We start from the raw sequence: 24,924 nt of genomic DNA, 5'->3' as shown, positions 1-24,924 counted from the left end.
GGGCCACACCAAGCTCCTCCATGGAAGCCATGGACGTTGGAGCTCTTGGGGTTGTTTGGAGAATGAGAGAGAGATGAGAGAGAGAGAGGAGTGAGAAAGAGATGGGTGATGGGAGAGAGGGATGGTGCATGTTGACTTTTGGGTGAAAAAAAAGAATGGGTGCCATGCCTTGTTGGTGAAAAGGGGATGGCTAAGTAAGGTTGTGTACTTAAACTTGATTAATGGATTGATGTGACATTTAGAGTAGAGATTCTCTTGGAAATTACGACACGCAGTGTTTTCTCGAACCGAACGCGGGCCCACATTTCCTGGCCTGAGTATCGCCTCGGCGAGCGAGACGCGGCGTGGGAATCGCAGCGACTGCGCGGTCGCAAGGGTATAGGTCTCGGGTCGAGCTAACACTGGAATACGGGATACCACTCGGGTCGCGCGCAACTGCCAATAAAAGATCGCGGGTCGTCGAAATTCCACCGGGAGGACCACGGAAGCCTACGGGATGGTACGGGCTAGAATACGGGGCTTACAGTGCAGGATTTTCATGAAGATGGGACATGAAGGGAGAAAGGAGTGGATACAGAAACTTATCCTCGATCGCACTGGCCCAGAATGAAAGTGGGCCAGCTATGATAGATGCTGACAATAGTTTTTTGGACAAACTTTTTTTTTTTGCTAGGATTTGTGTGGATACTATTTTATGGGAGCCTGTTTTGGCTCGGTTTGGGGATTTAAAACTGAATAGTCTGGGTGCTATAATTGTTGTTGGATTAGCAATTGTAGCTTATAATCTTGACATGTTTATCTTGATTAAGCTATTTTTGAGAATGTTGTAGGTTTATATCAGGTGTCGGTGGTTCAAGTTACTTGAACTGATGGACAGTGTCCCACAGGCTGAACAGGCATACAAAAAATTGATTGTGGAGTTTGTGCTTAGTTCATGGCTCATGCATTTGACTTATTTTTATTGATTATGCTTTTTATGAGAATGTTGCAGGTTTATAGCAAGTGTCGATGGTTCAAGTTATTTGAACTGATGGATAGTGTCCCACATGTTGAACGGGCATATAGGAAATTGATTGTGGAGTTTGTGCTTGGTTCACGACTCATAGATTTGTGGCAGTGATGTCTATCCATTGAACAATTTCAATTTGGGAAATCCCAAAACGCAGTTCAGATGCTGTCTCCATGCCTAATTATTTGGGAAATCTAGAAACCCCAAAACGCAGTAGTTTTTTAGAGTACACCTGTGTCCTTCTCGACTATCTTTTCAAGAGTCAGGTGGTGGATTTTGCACTTAGATTCTCCTGTCTAGATTCCTCTTACCCCTGCTTCCGGCTGCCCTGTTCATTAAGGGACTAGTGCTATGTCTTTGAATGGGAGCCTCAATGGTTGGGCCTCGCTGGTTAAGTGGGAGAGGTCCTCATCTGCATGGGTTAAAATTAATGTGGATGGTTCTGCCAGAGGGAATCCTAGTAGATCTAGTGGCAGTGGTGTATGCAGGGGAGACAAGGACAAATTTCTTTTTGCTTTTTCTGCAGCTTATGGAGTCGGCTCGTACACCTTCGCCAAGTTACGAGCCACACACGACGGCCTATCCCACTATCTACAATGGGGATTCTTCAAAGTCATTGTAGAATCTGATTCATGGTTGGTTGTCGATGTTCTTAATGGGGTCTCTCAGCCAGGCTCCTGGTTGAACAGGATTAACCGGTTGAAGCTCAGAGGACAGATTAGCTTTGTGCATGTCTTCAGGGAAGGCAATTTCCCTGCTGATTCTATGGCCCGTTTAGGCAGCGCATCTCAATCTTTCTCCTAGTTTGACTGCCTTTCTAACCTTCCACAATAGGTTAGAGGGCTTTTCTTCCTCAATAAGGGTGGGCTGGGCACGGTTATGGTATCTCATGCCCTTTTTGGTTCTATATTTTTGTGCAGAGTTTTGGTCTTTTGCCATGATGGGCTCCCCCAGTTTTTTTCTATCATGGGGCTGCCCGAATGTATATTTTGATGATATAGTGATATGAATAGCCCCCTTTTTTTGAAAAAAAAAACAATTTTAATTTGGATTATTATGCATATCAAATATCTTTACTTGACAAGATATAGTTGCTATAATCGCGGTAAGGAGTTTTATAAAAGCAGACCCCCCAAAGTAGAAATATTTACTGAAGTCTGATTTCCTTAATTTTAGATATAATTTATGGGTAAATTTTCATTTCAGTTATACTAATACACTTCTGTCCTGGATAATTTGCACTGATATTGTTACACCTTAACAGCTGGTGACTCTGAATCACAGGGATGTATGAAATAGTCGTTTACCAATTGCAGGAAAATGAACAGAAAGTATTATGTGGTGTTTATCGGAAGAGTCCATGGAATATATGACAGGTGGGAGGATTGCAATGCACAGGTTCATCGATTCAGTGGCTGTAAACACCAATCCTTCAGGACGTACGAAGATGCCATCAATGCGTGGAATCAACATAAGGTATTGTAAGTATTAACTTACATAATTACATTTCATCCTACATCTAGAACTTGATCTAATACATGATTTATTACTCTATCATTTAGGCTACGGTCTTCAATGGAGCGGTGGAGAGGACACCTCATCGTGATAGTGTTCGTGAGTCACCTCGTGCGGCGACGATGGAGACTGCCTGGGGTGTAAGTGCTCAAGCAGAGGGAACTGTCTCTCAGAATTTCTATGATATGGGCATGAAAGATGGCGGAGCTAAAAGAGTGGTAGATGCTGGTGAAAGAGGCCAACAACTTATCAATCATCCCCTTGTTGGTTTACTGCTTGGTCTATTCATTTTATATGCAGATGTTAGAGAGTTTATCTTTTCCTTGTTCATGTGAGGAAGGGGAGATTATGATTCTTGATTGAATCATCTTCTTTTGAAGATGTGTAGGTCTGTTTGAACATAGAAATGTTGAGTGGTGAATAGTGGCATTTTTTGGAACTTACATTTGAACACGTTCAAGTGGTTATCAGATTGGATCGACAATCCGATCACATGTTTAGGGTTTTAACAACATTTAATTTTTGACATATCTTTTTTTTCTATTTTTTCATGATTTATCAACCTATATTCTACGTGTTGTTTTTGTACAGATTGTACGGATCAAAATAGTGGGCCAAATCATGTTTTGTCCCCCAAGCAGTAGATGCACGGTTGGAATCGGATCACCTCCCAAAACTGAAAACGTTTCTGATGTTGGATCCTATGCGTCTCAATACTCTACTCAGACGGCATCGATTGACTGCATGGCTCTAATTCAAACACATTGTGACAAACCAAATAGATGGACGACGTGGATGGGTCACAGACATTATTGAGGGGCCACATAGCACTGACATTCAACCATGAGAAGCATGATGGGTAGTAAACAAATCGGCAACTCCCCTTGCCACTAGCCAATTGCTAATGGTCTATGCTCTATGGGCCCCACCATGATGTGTTTGTTTCATCCATTCCTTCCACACATTCTTATAGATCATTATATGGTATGAGCCAAAAAATGAGGTTGATCCATATTTCAAGTGGACCACGCAGTATTGATTGAACACCCACCATTAATAAATTTTTTAGGCCACAAAGTTTTTGATCAACTGATATATATATATTTCCCTTCATCCAAGTCTATATGACCTAATCAACATGTTAGATGTCAAATAACCATTATAGTGGGCCCTAGGATGTTTTCAGTGGTGGACATTCAATCACAACTGTTTTCCCTTGGTGTGGTCAACCTGATATTTAGATATACTTCATTTTTGGGATCAAGCACTAAAATTATCTTAATAAATGGATGGACGGCGTGAATAAAACACATACATCATGGTGGGGTCCACATAGCACCGACCACTAGCCACCTGGCTGGTGTCAGTGTCACTAGCCAAACCGTGTCCTGATGGGTATAGCCAGCTCTAATTGAGATCGATATTATACGTATATACACCCAACAACCCTAATACGTCGTATCCGACCATTGATCACTAGATGCATTTGTATGCGACCCCAAACAAGCACTCTGATCCAAACATTTTTTTTTTCAAAAAAGAATTTTCATTTCATATAGAAAAACAAGAACAAGGGACAACACCAAGGCAGCCTGCTGAAAAAAAATCCCAGCAGGGGCCCAGGGACAAAAAACCAAAAAGCTGCATAAAAAGAAACTATCTGCACTCTCTCAGGGACCCCAGCCCCGCTTTATCCAAGAAGGTCAGGCCTCGGGTAACCCGAGGGAGGTCTTTGGTGGCTGAGTAGTCAACGTTGACCTGGCTAGAGCTGCCTAGACGAGCTAGGCTATCCGCTGATGCATTTCCTTCTCTGAAAATGGCTCTAAAGACACGGGAGGAAGAGCGACTCGAATTAGCAATCCGGTTCAACCACGGCTTCCACTTCCAAGATGAGAGGGAAACCCCATTAATCATATCCACTACTAATCTTGAATCCATTTCCACCTCCACAGCTTTCAGCCCAGAGGAGGCGCAAAGGGAGAGGCCATCAAAAACGGCCCTAAACTCCGCTGCATTGTTTGGGCCAACCCCATAGCCCCTGGAGAACGCAAAGATCAGCTCCCCGCTTTCATTTCTACAAATCCCCCCAGCGCCGAAAGGGCCAGGATTACCCAGCGCTGACCCATCGGTGATCAGCTTGTACCAACCCGTCGGAGGGGGGATCCACCGCACTACCGAAAACTGAACGTCGGGGTTTGAACGAAGCTCCCGAGCAAGAGAGGACACTGAAAGCCACCAAGATATGCGGCAGATGGTGGCTAAGATAGCACTCTCATCCAAACATTGATTTATCATCTATTGATGTGGATGTATAATGATTTCTCTCGAACATATACATGAACAATACTTGGATACAATACAATACACTGTTATACATCAATCCAAACAGGCCCTAAGAGATATTCTATCATATCTTTGTCCCAAAATCCCAAAGACTTGAGCCATGCCCAAACCAACTCAGGGTCGTGGTTTTGGTTAAGAATTTCTAGCCTAAGTGCAATATGACCAAAATGTTGAGTTAGGCTAGTTGACTTCAAGCCGAGCATGACCGAATTTGGGCCTCTACCAAGGTATTGTTGTAGCTCATCCAAATTGCATGTGAAAGTCAATCCCCACCATCCAAATTGCATGTAGTCTCTAGTGTGGATGCATTGTTTGAAAATCAATGTTTGATGATCATGACAGTTGAAAGGTGCAGAGACCACCAGGGCAACTTGATCTTTACGTTCCACAATAGCTACAGTCCAGTCACAAATACAGCCTTAGAAGCTCAGACAATAGTGAATGGCCTAAAACTCTGCAGTGACATGGGGCTATCTAACGTTATGGTAGAAATAGACTCTCGCGTTATCTATGAAGCTGTCTCTAATTCCAGCCAATCCTGCTATTGGAATCTTTGGTATCGGTTGGGAACCATTCAACAACTAATTTAGCCACTCAACTTCCGCTTCTCTCACACCTTCCGGGAGGGCAAATCGGTGGTAGACAGCCGGGCCAAAATTGTTAGCAGTGGGTCCCCTGACAAGCGCTATCTAACTATTGTTGATCTCCCCAGTTATATCATAGGCTTTATTGTCTTAGACAAAGCGGGCGTAGGTCAGATTAGGTGCAGCAAAACAAAGAAGGGAGTGGGTTGACCTTCCCTAGACTCGTCACCCTCACTGTCAGTGCGGCCTAACTGTCAGAGTCTCCATTTCAGGAGATGGCATGTGGATGGTTGCTTCCTAAGGTGAGTCTGGACGATGATCGGGTAGTTGTTGTTGGCATCGAGACTAGGGTGTTAGCGTTTGAGTGGCAAGGATTAGGTTCCTGCATGTGGTGAGGTTGGATAATGATCGAGTCGCTGATGGTTCTCGCTTTCCCTTTGCCCATCTGATGGAACTGGGTTGGGGTGTTTGAGTTTCAACTCTCCTTCTTCAGGAGATTCTGCTGAAAGGATCCTTGTGGCAACTGTTGTTTTTGTCAAAGAAGCAAGGCTTGCTCCTTTGCTAAGGTTGCATCAGTGTCACCTGAGGCGAGCCGCAGGCTTGCCTTACAAATCATGGCTTCCACTGCCTGTTTAATATGATGTCTGAATCCATTGTAGTCATAGAGGATGGAGGTCTGGATGTTGGCTGCTCTGTAGTTGGATGTTTCCCTGCAGTCTTGTGGCAATTCTGTGATAGTCCATTTCTTCAGCTGAAATTTGAGCGGGCCTCCTCCCAACTTAGGAACTTATATATGCTTCAGGTAGCCAGGCATTCTGGAGAACGCTTCTACAATTGAGGTTCCTGCTTTGTCGTTTGGGTGCTTGCCCAAGCTTTCAAATATCCAAATTGGGGGTGAATAGATAGGTCTGATATAGAAAACTATATGATAGGTGAGGTCATCGTCCTTTTTTGTGATGCCCACCCGAACATTGTATGCTTTTCCATATGAATATATTTTTCAAGAGTTAAAAAAAAGAAGAAGTTGAAAGGTGATTGTCAAATCTGATTGGTCAAGGCCTGAATTCGATGGATGAAATCATTGAATACAGTTTTCTAGATATTCTCTGACTTCTGGATTATCCTCCATCTACCATAAGGCCCATCATTTGATTTGTCCATATCAATGTGCATGTTCTATATATATACATGCATGTGTAGTGGATGAATTGAAGAATGCAGAGTGCAGAGTGCTCAGCAGTCGAAGGATAGCCTCTCTTATGAATTATACATATTAGGGGGGAAATCGAGTTAACCTGATATATGTGACATGTGGCAGAGAATCATCAGAGGAAACTCCTTGAACTACTGAAGTACTTACTAACAAGGAAGATGAGCTGAGCAAGGAAACTCAATGATTGAGCCGAATCAATCAACCTGGCTTTGAGATAAGGTCCATCGACAGACCTCGAGCACGAATGCCGACCTCGATCACATTAACCACGGACACTAACCTCGAGATCGAGATTGAAATATCCGAAGAGAATCTCGTGTCGAATACAAGCAGGACTGCCCAGCAAGATCCTAGTTGAATATCACGTCAATCGAAGTATCATCGGAGACATACTCAAGAGTAGATTCTAACTCTAATACAGGCCCCTTCAGCATATCTCGTGGATCTACTCAGATATGCTTGCTGCCTAGGAAACCTATAAATATATCACCATGCCTAAGGGGAAAGGTACATACAAAGATCCTGACTCTAGCCATACCTACTTTGATTTCATCTACTTGACTTAAGTATCGGAGGGTCCCCAGCTGACGTAGTGGAGAACGTGAGGTTGAGCACCGTTTTCGTCAAGGGGATAATTGTTCCGAATCCACGGAACCTCTTTACACTCCTCACTGAGACTCCTTGAATCCATGAGAAAAAGAGCAAGGAAAATAGAAAATAAATTCTATAAAATTCAAAATTGATTGATGAATGAATTAAACGAGTTCACGACCCTTTAAATATGGATACTAAGCAATGTGAGAGAAATCATAATCAAACTATAACTAAAACTCCTAGAATTTGCAACTTACTATTTATAGACGGTCGTGATGTCTACTAGTGCGCAAGGTTTTCGACCAAAAATAATAAGTGTCCTATTTGGCTTCACCAAGTTGTTCTCCTAAATATTCTAAGCACTTCTCGCATTGGGCACAATTCCTAATGCCGAACGGATGAAGAGTTATAATCAAACTAAAACTTACTGTTTATAGTAAAAATGGAATTAAAATAGGTAAACGACCGTCGATCTGGTGATATTTTGCAAATCCGGCTTGCGTAATCCGATATAGCAGGGTTGGGTGGCTAAAGTAGCTCGCTCTACCCCAAAATCATATAGGTTGCGTCCGATAACTTATTCCAGATTGTGAGATACGCCTGATTTAAGGTTTGACGGTTCAGATCGCTTCTGATATTGATCGGGCCTTTTCTGATCCATCTTGTCCATGAAACTATCCGCGACCCACTCTACATCACTGGCCAAAACCGGCGCCCCTACTGTCATCCATTTTTCTATTAAAGTGTAAGTACCCATTAGCTCACAAGAGAGGTCAAGGGATCAAGCTATAATAATATTTATGGTGTATCCTTGTGCTTCTTCTTTTTCACTCCATCTTTCTTTATTTCTTTCTTTTTATTTTGTTTTATTATTATATATTGTTTATTTTATTTTTAACCAGGGGTTTCTCCGTTTACATAAACTATGGGTTTTGATAGAACGCGCTGGCCCCGCATCACAACTACCATTGATCTGGTTCCCACTGTCAGATAGCACACATGTGATATTGATTTGGGCCAGTTAGAACAGCACTACAAACATGCCATGCCACGTACAAAATATTTAAAACAGTAACACTAATCAAGTGAGCCTTACTTGACCCAAAAATATTATTTTAAAAAAATGTGAACCTTGCGCGTAAGTAGAATCTGGACCGTCCAACTTATTTCCTAACCGTTCGTTTTTCAGGTACAAGTTTGATCCTCCAAATCAGTGGACCAATATTAAGTTTTTGAGTCCACAGCATTATCACGAGTACAATACCTTACGAATGGCCTGGATCTCTAACACGCATGCATACCATCCAAGAATGGGAACCAAGTCGTGCATGGTACGGTGTCCGCATCCTATAAAAAGTCCTATCTTCTACGCGGCTTGGAAGTTAGAAGGCTAACTTCTCATCTTCTTCCACGTACTTTCTCCTGCGCGTCGAAGAATTTTATAAGGTTCCTCATTTCCTCGTACTTTCTTCTACGCGTCTTTGTTAATATAGATACCTTCTTCGTACTTTCGTGCACGCGTTTGAGGCTGATAACAAGAGTTTATATCCACGTACATTTCTCTAGAACGAGCTTGTTTTTCAAACACCCGGTCAATGGTTTGAGTATCCATAGGTGGTGAAATCTGACTACCGCGTGAGTGTGTAGGACTGTGTGTGCGTGTAAAAAATTTTTTTTTTTAAAAAAAAAACATAAAAAAAATATGCTTATTTTTCAAACGCTGTCATAGGTGTTGGGGGGCTTGTAATGTGTCTATGGCATCCAACCGTACGTCTTGCCCAACCATGATAGTAAGTGATGCAGGGTTAGACCTGATGAGGTCGAGCAACCTCTTCCTCAAGTATAAGTACTCAGAATTAATTCACAAAATTTCTCTAGACTTCTCACAAAGACACCAAGAATACATGAGAGAGAAGAAATAAATTTTAATAAAATCAAAAATAACTTAATTGATGATAAAAATAGGATTTCAATCCCAGAATAAGTGAGCATAAACTAAAAAAGATAAAAAGAAAAAGAAAAAGAATTTTTTTCTTAAAAAAAACAAGATATCAATCCCCAGGAAGAAGTTTCATAATCAAACTCAAAACTCTCTAAAATTGTGACTTATTGGTCATTATTTCTACTACACTTCATGCTTTTAGGCCAAAATTAGTAAGTTTCCAATTTGTCCTAACCACCTTGTTCCCTAATTTTATTTTTCTAAGCCCTTTTCATGTCAGATAGGACTTCTAAAACTCAATAGATCAAAAGCTATGATCAAATTAAAACTTACTAAAATAGTAAAATGGATTTTTGACTGTGGATCTAGTGAAATCTCACAAATTCAGCGTGGGTAACCCGGTGTAGTAGGTTGGTTGGCTAAACTATCTTCTCCTACCCAAAATCATATATGGTACATCGAATAACTCATTCCGGTTTACAAGATACGTCTATTTTAAGGTTATGATGATCCGGATCACTTCCGCCTCCAGTCAGGCCTTCTCTAGTCCATCTTAGCCATGAAATTGTCCACTACCCTCTCTACATCAGTAAGACGCCAAAAAATTAGACTAATTCAATCTTTATGTGGGCCACATTGTGAATTCAGACGTTTTTGGGTGGTAGTCCATTGTTTTCTATGGGATGGCCCACTTCTTCTTTTTTGTGATGGTCCACTTGATGATTGTATAGGCCTGGTTTTTGGAAATCGCATCATTGTTGTTTACTGGAGGAGAAGGTTGGATCACATAAAAAACAGCACCGCGGACCACATCATACAGGAAATAAATAAATAAATAAATAAAATACAAAACTTCCTATCCATGTAGTTTCTCACATGATTGTGGCTCAAGAGATGTGTAATGCTTACTCAACAAACATCGTAGAGGATCCGGTATCCTCCCTAATATATAATGACTTGAGAAAATGGGGGCTGAGATCAAGCAACATCATGCAGTATCAATCCATGGACCCTATCCAGCTGATGAGAGCTGCAAGATCAGGCAACACTACTCTCTTCAACCAACTTGCAAACCAAAATCCCAACCTCCACCTCCAACTCACTCCCCAGAAGAACACAGCCGTTCATATTGGAGCCAGGCACGGACACTACTGCTTTATCATAGAAGCTTGCAAGAAATTCCCATCTCTTCTCACCGCCGAAAACTCGAGAGGGGACACTGCACTCCATATCGCTGCAAGGGCAGGGCACATCATTTCAGTCACTTGCCTCATTGGGTGTGCCAGAAACACCAATTCATTACCTTCTGGAAGTATTGGGAATGGAGGGACAGCAGTGATTGAATTGGTGAGGAAAAGAACACCGCCGTGCACGAGGCAGTGCGCCATGGTCACCTTAGGGTGGTTGAGCTGTTGACGGAAGCCGACCCGGAATCAGCATGCTTGGTAATGACGCAGGGGAGGACGTGAGGTCGAGCACCGTCTTCCACAAGAGGATAACTATTCCGAATCCACGGAACTTCTCTCGACTCCTCACAGAGACTTCTCGAATCTACGAGGAAAGAAAGCAGAAAATAGAAATAAATTCTAATAAATTCGAAATTGATTGATGAATAATTGATGATTCCCTAATGTGTCTCCTTACCCCATTAATATAAGAAAAAAATAAACTAAAATTCGTAATTACCTAAAATAGCAAAATTCTAACTCTAATAAAAATCCTAATTCTAATAAAACTCTTCTAAGGCCTAATTTCTAAAAATAAAAATTGCAAATAAACTTTCTCTAGAAGAGTCCTAGTATAACTAAAAGTTATTTCTAAAAGGAAAGGAAATTTAAAACTCTAAAAATATTTAAAAAATCGGAATGATTAAAAATAGTAAAATTTTCCTAAAAAATCGTTTTTGAGCTGAAAGCGCGCCTTTTCTGACGAAACGAACAGATGCGACCCACTTTGTGGGTCGGTTCACCTCGGATGGCCCATTTCAGTAAAGATTGATAGGTTGTGCGCCCCGTAACGATACCCGGATCAAAAGTTATAGTCAATTCACGATTCATCTTCTTTTGGCTCAACCATGCTAGGAACGTGTCTGTGACAGATTCTACATCAGACCCCTCCACTTGAAAAAAACTCGTCCTCGAGTTACGCAAGAGACTTGGCACATGAGTCTGAGATAACTTCTGACGCCGATGTTCATTAGACTTTTTTTTGTACTTGGCATTAAGCTTTTGAGCTGACACGATACATATACTCATGCTTTCCTTGACTTGACTAATATCGATTAATTCCTTCACATATGTCTTCAACATTTCATATTTTTTCTGATAATGTGGGCAATTAGGCGGACTTGCTCCTGCGACGAGATCAACGTGATTTTGCATATCTCGTATGGGAGGTAATTTATTAGGGAGTTCATCGAGCACAACCCCCTTGAACTCCTGCGATACTGGTTCCAAATCCTCTAGGATATTCACAGGCTCCACATATTTTTTCTCTTCAACTACTGCATATGTCTCCCGTTTCCTCAGATTGTTTAACAAAGGTCTGTTCAGTCATGAGAGATTGTCCCTCCACTTTAGAAGTCTTAAGTTGGCTCACTGTTTCCATAGGGGTCACATATTTGCCACTGATGAATCCTGTGGTTTGTTGCAACTCCGTTTTGACCCGGTCACCTCTTGCCGACAAATAATAGGATTTCTCTGCATAACCCTTTAATGATTGGTTATCTTGCCAATAATTTTAATTTTGTTGGAATAATACCTGATCGTAATTGGTAGGGAAGAATCGCATGCACAATAACTTCTTCATCCGCGACCACATGCGGATTGGCGCCTTCATCCGTCTCGTTCGCTCGAGTTGAAGTTGTTCCCACCAATCTGAAGCTCTGCCCGTCAACTTGTAGGCCACGAGTTTAACTTTCTTTTCTTCCATTATGTTCATGTCGTCGAAGAAACGTTCGACTTTAAGCAACCAATCAAGGAAGTCCTTGAAGTAGAGTTGACCATTAAAACTAGAAAGATCGACTTTCATCTTGAATTCTTGATCCATCCAATCCATCTGATCAATGGCTCGTCTAGGATGCTGTAAAATCATGTCGCTAGATCCCACTTTATTAGGAGGGATCTTGTGGTTCATTGATAGCGTCGCCCTACGATCAATATGATTACTAATTCTAGCAATTGTTGATGGTAGATCACCACCATGAACACGGAGCTGCCCTAGGGCCTCAGCCAAACGATCCGCCATGCGATCGATGGAAGCCTGCAGCCCTTGCATGGCTTGCCGATTCTCATGCCGTGCTGCTTCGAAAGCTACCGCCGTTAAAGGTAAATTCCCTGGAACACCGCCCATGGGATTGTTACCCGACCCGTCGTTAGAAGTCATCAATCCGAGGAGAAACCTCGCTTTGATACCAAACTGACGCAGGTGAGGACGTGAGGTCGAGCACCGTCTTCCTCAAGAGGATAACTATTCCGAATCCACGGAACTTCTCTGGACTCCTCACAGAGACTTCTCGAATCTACGAGGAAATAAAGCAGAAAATAGAAATAAATTCTAATAAATTCGAAATTGATTGATGAATAATTGATGATTCCCTAATGTGTCTCCTTACACCATTAATATAAGAAAAAAATAAACTAAAATTCGTAATTACCAAAAATAGCAAAATTTTAACTCTAATAAAAATCCTAATTCTAATAAAACTCTTGTAAGGCCTAATTTCTAAAAATAAAAATTGCAAATAAACTTTCTCTAGAAGAGTCCTAGTATAACTAAAAGTTATTTCTAAAAGGAAAGGAAATCTAAAACTCTAAAAATATTTAAAAAATCGGAATGACTAAAAATAGTAAAATTTTCCTAAAAAATCGTTTTTGAGCTGAAAGCGCGCCTTTTCTGACGAAACAGACAGATGCGACCCACTTTGTAGGTCGGTTCACCTCGGATGGCCCATTTCAGTAAAGATTGATAGGTTGTGCGCCCCGTAACGATACCCGGATCAAAAGTTATAGTCAATTTACGGTTCATCTTCTTTTGGCTCAACCATGCTAGGAACGTGTCTGTGACAGATTCTACATCAGGTAAACTCAGCAGGCGTTTCTCCACTGTATTTAGCTGCTGAAATAGGATCACAGGATATTGTCAATCAAATTCTACATACCTCTAGATCATCTGTTTATGGAGGTTTCACTGCTTATATGGAGGCCCCATCCATCGAACACCTTTGCACACATCCGTTATTTGGGAGCATTTCTGTAAGTAAATCCTTAACTGGTAATCTTGAAATTGAAATTGCCTTAATTCCTTTAAAGCCTGTTTCCATAAAATGCAAACCATGGAATGCTAAAAGTTTGTATTGACAAGATATTTACACATGTTTAGAAAGCAGCAGATGTTGAAATGACAATTTTTTAATCCAAACCGTGGCAAATACAAAGGAAAAGCCTCTTTCAATCTAGTTATAGTTTTAATTCTTTTTCCTTTTTCACTAACATGTTAGATATCATGAAGAAGTTAATAGAAGTGAATCCACAACTCATCAAACAAGCAGACATATATGAGGCAACTCCTCTTCACTATGCGGCGTCCCAGGGTAATTTGAAGATGGTTCGAGAGTTGCTGCAATCAGATGCATCCGTCGCTTACAAAGTAGACAAAGACGGCCGATTGCCGATCCACATGGCAGCTAGTAATGGACATCCCAGTGTAATCCAAGAACTTGTTTTTCATCACCTGTATTCTAGCGAGCTTCTTGATGCTAAAGGTCGGAATGTACTTCACCTGGCTATCGAAAGGGAAAAACCAAACATTGTTAGGTATATTCTGAAATCGCTCGAGCTTCAGGAGCTTATAAACGAGCCAGAAAACAATGGCAACACGCCATTGCATTTGGCCATCATCAAGCGCAATCTTTCGATTATGTGTCTTCTTTTGAATGATGAAAGAGTAGATATTAGGGCCATGAACAATGACTGTCTAACAGCTCTTGATGTCGCTGAGTCAGATACTGAGTTAAGCACAAAGCTTCGAAAGGTACTGCTTCCCGCTGAAATTGTTTTCTCTTTTGTTTTGTTTCTCTTTCCCGTATTGCCTAAATAATACTCAGTATCTTAAAAAAGAAAAAATATTAAGCTTAAAATATACTCTCTTTTTTTTATTTTTAAAGCTTAAAAATATACTGATTATGCAATGGACTGATAAATCATTTGAGTCATCTCCACCAGCTGAGTCACAACTCAGGAGAACGAGTCTGTCTGAGTTGCTGACTGTTGTGGAAGCCACACGGTGTATGTATGACATCCATCCAAAAGATGCACCCTACCATGTTGGCCAGATGCCGGTCCAACCACCATCAAGTGGGCCACGCTATGGAAAGCAATTAAAAAATGAAAAAGAACTCCAAATTCAAATGGTGACTTGATTATTGTATTCAGTTGAATTTTGGAATTTTCCAACATTAAGGTGGGGCTCACCTTTTGGACTTCTTGTCATGACATCCATTTCACACCAAATACACTCCTCTCAAACACACTAATTACTACTTATTCACACTCCCAAACAACCCCTAATAAAGAAAGATGAATAGGTAACATGGCTCTCTCTCTCTCTCTCTCTCTCTCTCAACATATGTTTACGAGTATTAATCACCAACAGTCTTTCATTAGACAGGGTTACATCTAATTTGTACAACAATGCAGATCCTAATATGCACAGCCTTGAGAAAAGTAGGCGCACCGTGGGGTCGGAATCAACAGGATATTCAAGAAAATACGGGACGTTCTGCACAGGGAGCAACACCCAGAATTGAGTCTTACAAGCCTATGGCAATAGTCATTTTAGTGGTGGCAGTGCTCATAGCCACCGTCTCCTTTGATGCAGCTTTCACTATGCCTGGAGGATATGAAAACGACGGTCCGAGACAAGGAATGGCAACACTAACAAGAAAATTAGCTTTCGAAGCTTTCCTTGTCACCGACGCCATTGCGATGCTTAGTTCCATCGCTGCTGCACTCATCCTCATCTTCTCGGGAATTGGCGATCAGGATCTTTTGGTTGGTACTGTATCACTGGCTACAAGACTAATGGCCATAGCACTTGGATCATTAACCTTGGCGTTCTTGGCAGCCATATTGTCAGTGGTGTGGACATGGCTCGGGGTCACCATTGTTCTCATTTTCTTTACATTCCTCTTTCTTTCTTCGCTTTCTCTTTACTGCCAGTTTTCGCACTTCCTTCTTCCTTTCAGATTGGACCGTCCACGTCTATGTCAACTTCCAAAGAAAAATCAGACAAAAGTTGATCTAGAACGTCTTCTATTCATCTCCCCAGTTCCATGTGGCCATTGAAATTTCAAGTAGAAACAGGAAGACATTGTATAAGATGTACTAGATCCTCCACCCCAGACCCCATTGAGTGTGCTACTTTTTAGCTTGTGCAGGTGGTACTCATGGTGCATTGATCTAAGCCACTGATATGATGGGCCCTATGGACGATTTTGTTCCAAAAATCTCATCCTTCGATCTTTCTGCTTTTATGTGGTTGAATGTACTCCATTGCTGTACTCTTTATTTTTCTTAATTGGTGAATAAATTTTGAGATGACAGAATCTATGCGTTGACCATCCATAGCTAGTAGTGCTGGACACAAACTACGTCAGCACGAAAGCTTGGCTCGGATTAGTTTGAAAAAGATCGTCTTAGATTGATTCGAATAGAAGTTTCTATTCAAACCAAACTGAATCATGTCCGCCAACTTTGGGTGGATGCGGATTGCATACTGACACTGATGGTTGCGCCACTGCTGGACAGTGCTCTGTAGGGTCCATCATGATGTATGCATGTGTTTTTATCCATACCATCCATCCATTTTTCTAGCTCATTTTAGGGCATGAGCCCAAAAAGTGAGATAGATCCAAATCTCAGGTGGACCACGCCACAGAAAACACTGGTGATTGAACAATCACCGTTAAAAACTTCTCTAGGGCAACAAAAGTTCTGGATCATGCTGATATGTGTGTTTTCCCTTTACCCAGGTCCAGGTCGGATGGAAGTTTTTAATCCTCGGCATTCAATCACCACTATTTTTTGGTGGGGTTTGGATCTATCTTATTTTTAGACTCATGCCTTGAAATAATAATTAAAAAAATGTATTATGGTAGCATCAGCATTAGTATGCAATCCCCGTCCCACCAGGGCAATGTATAAGATCTCAGGTTGGGTATCATGTAATCATACCCAGAAACAAAAGAGTTATTCTCTATATAAATACAGCGGGAATTGGATGGCTTTCATTGCTCATCTTGAATGAAAGAAGAGGTGATCTTTTACTTTCCTGATGTGTATGTCAGGGCGCAGATATTCCCTTCACACATAAAGAATAAACTGGTTTATAAAATATAAATTTTTTTTTTCTTTAAAACATGACAACCAATAAGCTAACCAATTGGTAAAAACTCTCGGGGTAGTAGAGCATGTTGAAGAATTGATATCCTTCACTTGATAAAGTACTTTCCCTTCTCTGAGTTGGTGCTTTATTTTTCTTAAATTTTTTTTTTTTTGTTATCTATTTTTATAATTATGATCCACATGATGAATGGTTTGGATTAGCCATAGATCCATTTCTTGCATGTACGTATCATTGAGGGTGCATATGTTTGGTGTACAATGGAGCACCATACATATGAAACCCCAATCATTTAAGTAATGCTCTTTAATTTGGCTTTTGGTACGGGAAATGTGGAAGCGGATTGGCTGGTGTACCCATCCATTTGCAAGATAGTGTTAAGGCTCGGGACCATTTGACTATCAAGTGAACCACACTACAAAAAGCAGTGGGGGATTGAACGTCTACCATCTACCATTGAAACCCTTTTTCGGGGTCACGGAAGTTTTGGATCAATATGAAATTTGTTTTTCCTCTTTATTCAGGTCTATGTGACCTTATGAATTGTTATGGTGGGCCCTACGAATTTTTTATTTTATTTTTTGGATAATGCTTCAAAATGATCTCTAAAAATAGATGAGAACCATTCGTACAACTCGGAGCACACCCCCACTTAGTTTACACTTCACTGTTAGCCACCCCCACCACTAGGGATCGATACCAAGACCTCAGCATTGCAACAAGGCATCTTTCACTCAATCTACCACTTAAGGTATGGATCAAGTGTGGTCGAAATATCCTAAAAACCTCAAAGATCAGGCTGATTCGACCATGAGATGGACTGAAGTGATCAGATTGTGATTGTTAACAAATCATGTATTTATAAGATGTTTGGGCCATGAAAGTTCAGATCCAACTTATATTTGGGCCCCTTTTTTAACTGTCCTTCGGGAGCCATTTATGGATTAGGATCTGATATGTGTAACTCAAGTGGATCTAGATCTAGATCAAGGAAGATTGAAATTATATATATATATATATATATATATATATATATATATATATATATATATATATATATATATATATATATATATATATATATATAGCTTGATTTGGGTCTTAAAATCAAAGTGAGTTATGGAGCCTGTTGATTTGACCCATAGGATCGCCGGTCCAATCGACAAAGGAAAAAAGGGCAAATTTTTTCGCCCAAGAGACTATCAATCTGACCAATGGATTGTAGGTTCGATCAACAAAAGGTAAGACAAACTTCTTATACTATGATTTTTGGAATCTGACTTATTAGATTATTTAATTGTTGATTTCTAGTTTATTTTAATTGATGGGTTAGTTAAATATTATTGGTAAAGTAGGGATCACTTTGATTGATCAAGTGAGTCCTACACGAGATTGTGAGGATTGCAAACTTGTGTACGGGTTGGATCCGAAGGTATCTAATTTATTAATATTGTGGACTCGGTGGCCACCACCATACGTATTAATATAAATTGATAAGATAAATAATTTTATATTGTATTTTAGGAATTACTAAACCTTTTTAATTTGATTATTCTGAAAATTAACCTCACCAAATCCTCAAGTGAGGGATCTCAACTTGTTTCTTTCCCATTTGAATCAAGACTATATTTATTTGTTAGATGATTATTTTGGTTTAATCTTTCTATTTGATTATTGCTTCAAATATGTTAAATTGGAGTTACTTATTTACGGTTAACAATGGTCACATGTACAAATGCATGTGGTATTATTAAATGATTGCCATACATGTATATGCTAATAAATCCGTTGTAGATGGAAATCTACTAATGGAACCTAAATATCATGCGTGCCACATATATATAGTTGTTCTTGGGGGACCACTGGGATGAATTGTTTAGTCTAATAGCTTCGCTTCCGGATGCAGGTTTTACTCATGACTATGCGTATGGTAGATGCCTTATCTATTGGCGAGGAATTTTTAACTCATGCAAGTAGATGCATCCCCTGCGTATGATGCATACATGCATTTCGTACATGTAATAAGATTAATGATTATTGCATGTGATGTAGGTTATTTTACTTTAGTTTTCCTGTGAACGGACTTTGATGGGAACTTTCACGGGCTTGACCAGCTCATCCTTTTATTTATAAAAAAAAAAAATGTAATCGAAGTTGAGCCGTTGGCACGACTCTCCCCGGATTCCTTTGAGTGGATTAGGTGTTATCCGGGATACGCGTTAGTGGGTGTTGCCATGACCGTGGGCACACCTTGATGTCTGTTTCGTAGATGGATTTGCCCGGGAAGAGATATTCAAGTGACTAATTCAAAGAGCACGTTCATGTCGGATTAATCCGGACCCCTCATCATGTTGTATTCATCGCATACACGCCATAGAAGAAAACCAATTGCCGGATCATGTTGAAAATGCACTGTCATCTTTTTCCTTTCACATCCATTTTTTATTTAAACAAGTGAAGCTAACAAAAACCAAAAAGTAAAGCTGCAAAACTGAATGGAATAAAGCATCCAATCGTCAGGATACATTTAGGTCCATCGGTGGTGCTGGTCACCACGCAATCCTCTTCCGTTCACACCGAGACGGATGCGGATTGTGTAGTGAGGCGCTCACCGGCCTTTACCAAGGTCCAAAGATTCTATGGGGCCCACCGTTATGTATGTTACTGTCCATTTTTAAAAGCTCATTTTAGAGCATGATATTAAAATTAAAGTATAATCAAAAGCGGGTCCTTGCTCTTGCTCCAGTGGTAGACTATTAGGAGTTTCAACATCAGGTCAAGGGTTTGAGTACCCCTAGGTGGTGAAATCCCACTAGGGCCTGAGTGTGTGGTGGTGTGTGCGTGTGTTATAAAATTTTTTTAAAAAAAGTCCAAAGATGAAAATTAAAACCCCATCGGAAAAAATTGAGAGAGATTAATAACACCCAAATCATCCGATTAGACCAATGGAATCAATTATAGATCACAAATTCACTTCGGCTGGTTAATTGCATAGTTAATGATTGTCAGAATCAAAGATTTTATCTTCATCTGGCTACATATGATGTACCGTTTATGCATATATTTCAAAATACATTCATACACGTTTCTTTCCATATATATTAGGACAGTTTGATTCACGAACAATGGCAGACGTAGTCATTGGAATGGTCACATTCCTTGGGAAGGCATAGCTACATGGTGTGACCCATTGGATGGACTGATTTGATCTTACACCTGTAGGCCATGGTAACACATGAACAAAAACCTCTTAGACAAGGGATTGCATTTGCATTTTGCGTGCTGTACGTAAAAGTAAAGGAGAGTGGAAAGAATTTTAATTAGTTTAAAGGGAAAAGGATAAAGAGAAAGATAAGAAAGGGAAGGAGCATGTGCCTAGCATTCCCATGCTTTTCCAGGAACACTGGGCTTTGCGTGAATAATGAGAAGGCGAGTCTCAATGGTGTAGATTGATGCTCATTGCATTGGGGCCTAAAATCTTTACCGCTTTGATCTGAGACCTTCCCCCAAAGTCGAAGATGGACGATAAATGTCCATAGGTCTACCGAAACATTACAAGAACAAAGAGAATCTTATCACCTCTTTGATTCTATAATTTCTCTTCCTATTTTCTCTTTTGAATTCTCTAGTTATAGAATTTGTTTTAAAATGGATGCTTTCTTCCCTTTTTAAAAGAAGTATTGGGAGAGTTTTGATGAGGTTGGGATTATTCCATCTCATATGATCTCTCCCTCTTCCCAATTATATTTGAATTTCAATGTTAACTTTGAATTTAAAACTCAACTTCAAATTCTCAAAGGGAATTGGGTTTGAGTCGTTACATCAGTGACTCTTAAGGAGTTTCAACACAAGGTCTTGGGTTTGAGACCATAGGTGGTGAAATCCCACTATGGTGTGCGTGGGGTGTGTCAGGTGCATATATGTGTAAATTTTTTTTAAAAATAAAATAAAATTTCAAAGGGAATTTGAAAAATTGGTCAAAGAGACAAATGTAAAATTTGCGATCATAAGAATCAAAGGCATGAAACCAACTAAAATACCATTGTATTTTCACATGTATTTGAGTACTAAGTGACTACTTAACTATCAATCAATAACTTAAGCTTTACAAACCAGATGGAGTTGCTTTCTACTTCAAAGTATTCGGTCAACATACACATTTATTCAACTTATCGAATCATTTTGATTATAGATCTAATTATCAATATTGAACATCACAGTTTATGATGTCCTGATTGATTACTTGGTGATCCATAATCAGTAATGATTAATGGTCATTTAAATGTTGTGATTTTATTAATTGTGATACAAAGGGAAAAATAATAGAAACCAGCTTAAATAATTTTTTACATAAGAAAATATTTAAAATTTAAGATTATTAATATAGTTAAAATGAATATTTTAAAATACTTCTATTTTTAGCTGGATTTTCCATCAATATCCTGAGAAAAACTTCAAAATTAAAAAATCCTCCAAGAAATTTCCTGTCAAGAAATGACGGACAAGAATCTGTCACCACGGGTTCAGGTCCTCTCTCAGAAGGCAGGGATACCTGTGGATTCCTTCTTACAAGGTTTTAGGAACAAAAACCAGATCCTAACTACTGCCACATGGATCTTTGATGAGATCCAACCCATTCATCAAGTACTCTGATTCCGGTCCTCTAACCTTTTGGAGCCCGGAAATATTGACGATGTAAAACTCTAGTTGGCGATGCCATAAGAAACGGTTAGGATGGAAGGGGATGAGTTTTGTCTGGGATCCTATGTTTCACCCAATCCATTCATCTAACTTGTATCAACGAGGTCCAATCATTCCTCAGAGAATGTCCGCAGATTGGGTACTACCCCACCCTCTAACCACCACTACATAGTGAGAGACGACTGACAGTCCTGTCAGCGGCTTTGTGGGCCCCACATTGATGTACTTATTTTATTTATACCTTCCATCTATTTTGACAAATCATTTTAAGGCACGAGCCTCAAAATAGACATGTCAAATGCTCAAGTGGACTACACATGGTAGCAGTGGAGATTGAACTTTTAGGGTTGAAAACTTCGTAGGGTCCACTCTGACATTTTTTTGCTATCCAACTTACTTTTAAGGATATATGGACATAGATGAAGGGAAAACATAAAAATCAGCTTCATCTAAAACTTTTGTAGCCCGGAGAAATTTTCAATGGGGGCTTTCAATCCCCATTGATTCCTATCTCTTTCTTGAAATCTTGTGCTAAATGATATGTCAAAATTAATGTAAGGATGGCGTGGATAAAACTTATACATTATGGTGGCCCCATAGAGCCCTTGACAGGACTGTCCATCTCAAGCAAGGTCTTGGTGCCAGGACCAGCTAGAGACTGGTGCTCCCGTGAGAGAATGTATGGGGCCACAGTGATATATGCATCTATTTTTAGAGATTTTATTAAGGTATGATCCTGAAAAGTAGGCAAGTTGAAGGATCGAGTGGACCACATCCTAGTAAACACTGAGAATTGAATGGCTAGCTACTGGTAAAAACCTCTTGATGGCTACATGAGTTTTGGATCAAGATGATATTTAAGGTTTCCTTTCATCCTGGTCTATGTGACCTGATGAAAGGTTGGATGTCGAATAAACATCACGGTGAGCCCTATAAAGATTTTAACAGTAAGGGTCATTGTCTACTTCCTGTGATGTGGTCCACTCAAGCCTTCAATCTTTCATATAAGATGGACGGCTTGGATAAAACAAATATATCACAATGGGCCCCACAGATCTCCTGACACTACCGTCAGTCATTAGGTCCTGGCGGGGTAGTACCCAATCCACGTCGCTCAAAAATACCCAATTCCAAGACTCAGGTGGGCCACAACAGTTGAGTGCTGAACCGCAAGGAGTCTAACAGTAAGAGAGGCCATGCAGTGCTAGAGAGGGACATATGAGAGTTTTTTTTTTTTTTTTTTGGGAAAAGTGGGATAACACAGCACATTTCTTTCCTGAAATGGCAAAAAGCTATCGAAGTCGAGTAAGCTATCCAGCAAAGAACAATACAAATAACACTCAAAGGGGCCCTAAGACAAAGCGCTGCGATGCCTTTCTCTTTATGATGAATGATGGATAATGCCTTCTCCTATTCACCAAACGCGTGTATATATATGTGTGTGTGTGTGTGTGTGTGTGTGTGTGTGGTGGAAACGGAGGTGTGCATGCATGGATGGCTATTGGATCTTTCGCTATTGGTTGGATCTTTTGATAGATCAGTACGTTTCACTTCCCATCTAAGATCTTCATCCTCCTTTTGCCATTATTATACACTCAAGCAGGACACGAACACAACGCCCTTTACATGCACGCTGTCGCCCATCATCAAATCCATTCGACATATAGTTTCAATACTCATCTGGGCCAGCAGATCCCTGAGGCTTTTCATGATGTTTATATATATGCCATTTCTTCTATTCATAAACCAGGATCAAAGGGAAAACACAAATATCATCATGATCTAAAATTTTGGTGGGCCTCGAGAAGTTTCTATGGTGGGCATCTTAATACACTGTTTTCTCTAGTGTGGCCCGCTTGAGTTTTGAATCTGCTTGATTTGTAGGCTTGCTGCGTGATAACAGCTGACAGAACAAATGGATAGAGTGGATATTACACAGACATTATAGTCGGCTAGGGATTTACTTATTTCTTCTGTTACATGGCTCTATAAAGGTGTTGTAGGAAATTCATGTTCCACAAGTAACAGATCTGGCTCTATATTTTTGATTATTTGATGGCCCACAAATAAAAAAACTTGGTTGGAATGCTGAGAGTCTTTGGGTGTTCTGAATTCCTTCCATAAAACAGTTTGATTATGGAAACATGTCCTCTCACATGTTGCATATGCTGACTAATAATTCCTGACAACATTCATTCATGATATTTCATCATTTTCATAAGTTATGGCCTGAAAAAAGATTCATGTAGTGGACCTCAATTAATTAGAATAAGGCTTAGATGATTATGATGATTTAACCATTTATGGAATTATTCATTTTGGAATACTGAATTGTTTAATGGGCCTGACACACCTACTGAGTCTATTCATCTTTGTTAGGTAAGAGTGGTCACCCCACCTTATTTAAGGGTTAGATGCTTTATATGTTGCCGAAAGAAAGTGTTTTCTACTTCTCAGTGTTTGAAGGTTTCTTATTACTTGATCATACTTTAGAAATGGACTACAACATTGTGCACATGTATGGGATCAGGGCTGCTCATTCATGGGTCCTACCATGGATGAGAAATCGTGCCAAAATTTACTATTTTTGAACCGTTCTAGCTAGCAATAACGTTAATCACTGATGGAGTACTACCACTATCTAATTATCAGAAAATAAATTCTTCCAACTGTGTCAAGGACATCAGGCTAGTGTGGCATAAGGGATAAGGGCCCATCCATGTTGGGACGCGGCAAATAAGCCGTCTGGATCCCCCAAGTGAGTACAACACCGTGATGATGGAGATGTAGTGAGCACAAATGAGCCCTCTGGATCCCTTGAAGGTTTCTTTATTCTTTTTTACTTTTTCCAACTCCCAAGTTATTCATTCACTCACGAACTCTACGAAGGCGTGTATAAGGCAGCATTTGTGGATGATGAACACATAGAACTGGGCATCAAGTCTAGTCAAACAGATTTAGGGCTGAACCCACTCGATCCGATTTTGAAATAGGCCTGACCCGAACTTGACCCGACTCAATACTGAGTCCAGCACTCCTGACCTGATCCAAGTATGGGTCTGACCTGGACTAATCTGGACCGAGTTGGGTTGAGTAGGCACCAAGTCAAGTCGAGTGTAGTGGGTATCCACGAGCTGAAATCACAACTCAACACCTATGTGCACTTGCTAGAATTGTAGCCTTTCCATCAGCTACACTGCATCTCAGATCTGAAATTATATCTAAGTTTTTTTTTTAATATATATGTACGAGTCAAGTTTCAGATCGAGCCGAGTCAGTACTGAGTTGGATTTTGGGTCTAGTCAAGTCGAGTTACTGGGTGACTAGAACTCGACTTAGTTTGAGTTCGGATTGGACGAAGTCAACTCGGTTTGGATCAACTCACCCACTCAGCTCCAATCGAGTTAGGCGGACAAGTCAAGTTTGCCGAGTCAAATCGTCCAATGCCCAGCTCTATGTACACATGGGAGCCTGGCAAATGGAAAAGAGATTCGGTCCATCCATCAAGAACCACTATGTGGATGTCCTGGTCCAAAAGTCAAGTCGGTCGAGTAGGTAGGTGGGTCACAGTATACGGAATATATGCATATCTGAGGGACTCGGCCCTGAAGTTTTCCTCCTC

At 40.3% G+C, this 24,924-nt stretch overlaps 1 protein-coding gene across 1 annotated transcript in view; it reads left to right on the top strand.

The window, feature by feature from the left end:
* Positions 1–15,821, top strand: part of LOC131238687 (ankyrin repeat-containing protein At5g02620-like) — a 43,950-nt gene extending 28,129 nt beyond the window's left edge. The window contains exons 2-3 of the mRNA XM_058236314.1: positions 13,699–14,231; positions 14,897–15,821. Of these exons, the coding sequence (XP_058092297.1) occupies positions 13,699–14,231; positions 14,897–15,544 (1,181 nt within the window). The 3' untranslated portion in view covers positions 15,545–15,821. The remainder of the gene's footprint in view (positions 1–13,698; positions 14,232–14,896) is intronic.
* Positions 15,822–24,924: the final 9,103 nt, after the last annotated feature.

Source organism: Magnolia sinica, chromosome 1 (genome assembly GCF_029962835.1).
Source record: "Magnolia sinica isolate HGM2019 chromosome 1, MsV1, whole genome shotgun sequence".
Classification (NCBI taxonomy): Eukaryota; Viridiplantae; Streptophyta; class Magnoliopsida; order Magnoliales; family Magnoliaceae; genus Magnolia; species Magnolia sinica.
The sequence above is the reverse complement of the archived record's forward strand: the minus strand, read 5'-3'. Positions and strand labels throughout refer to the sequence as shown.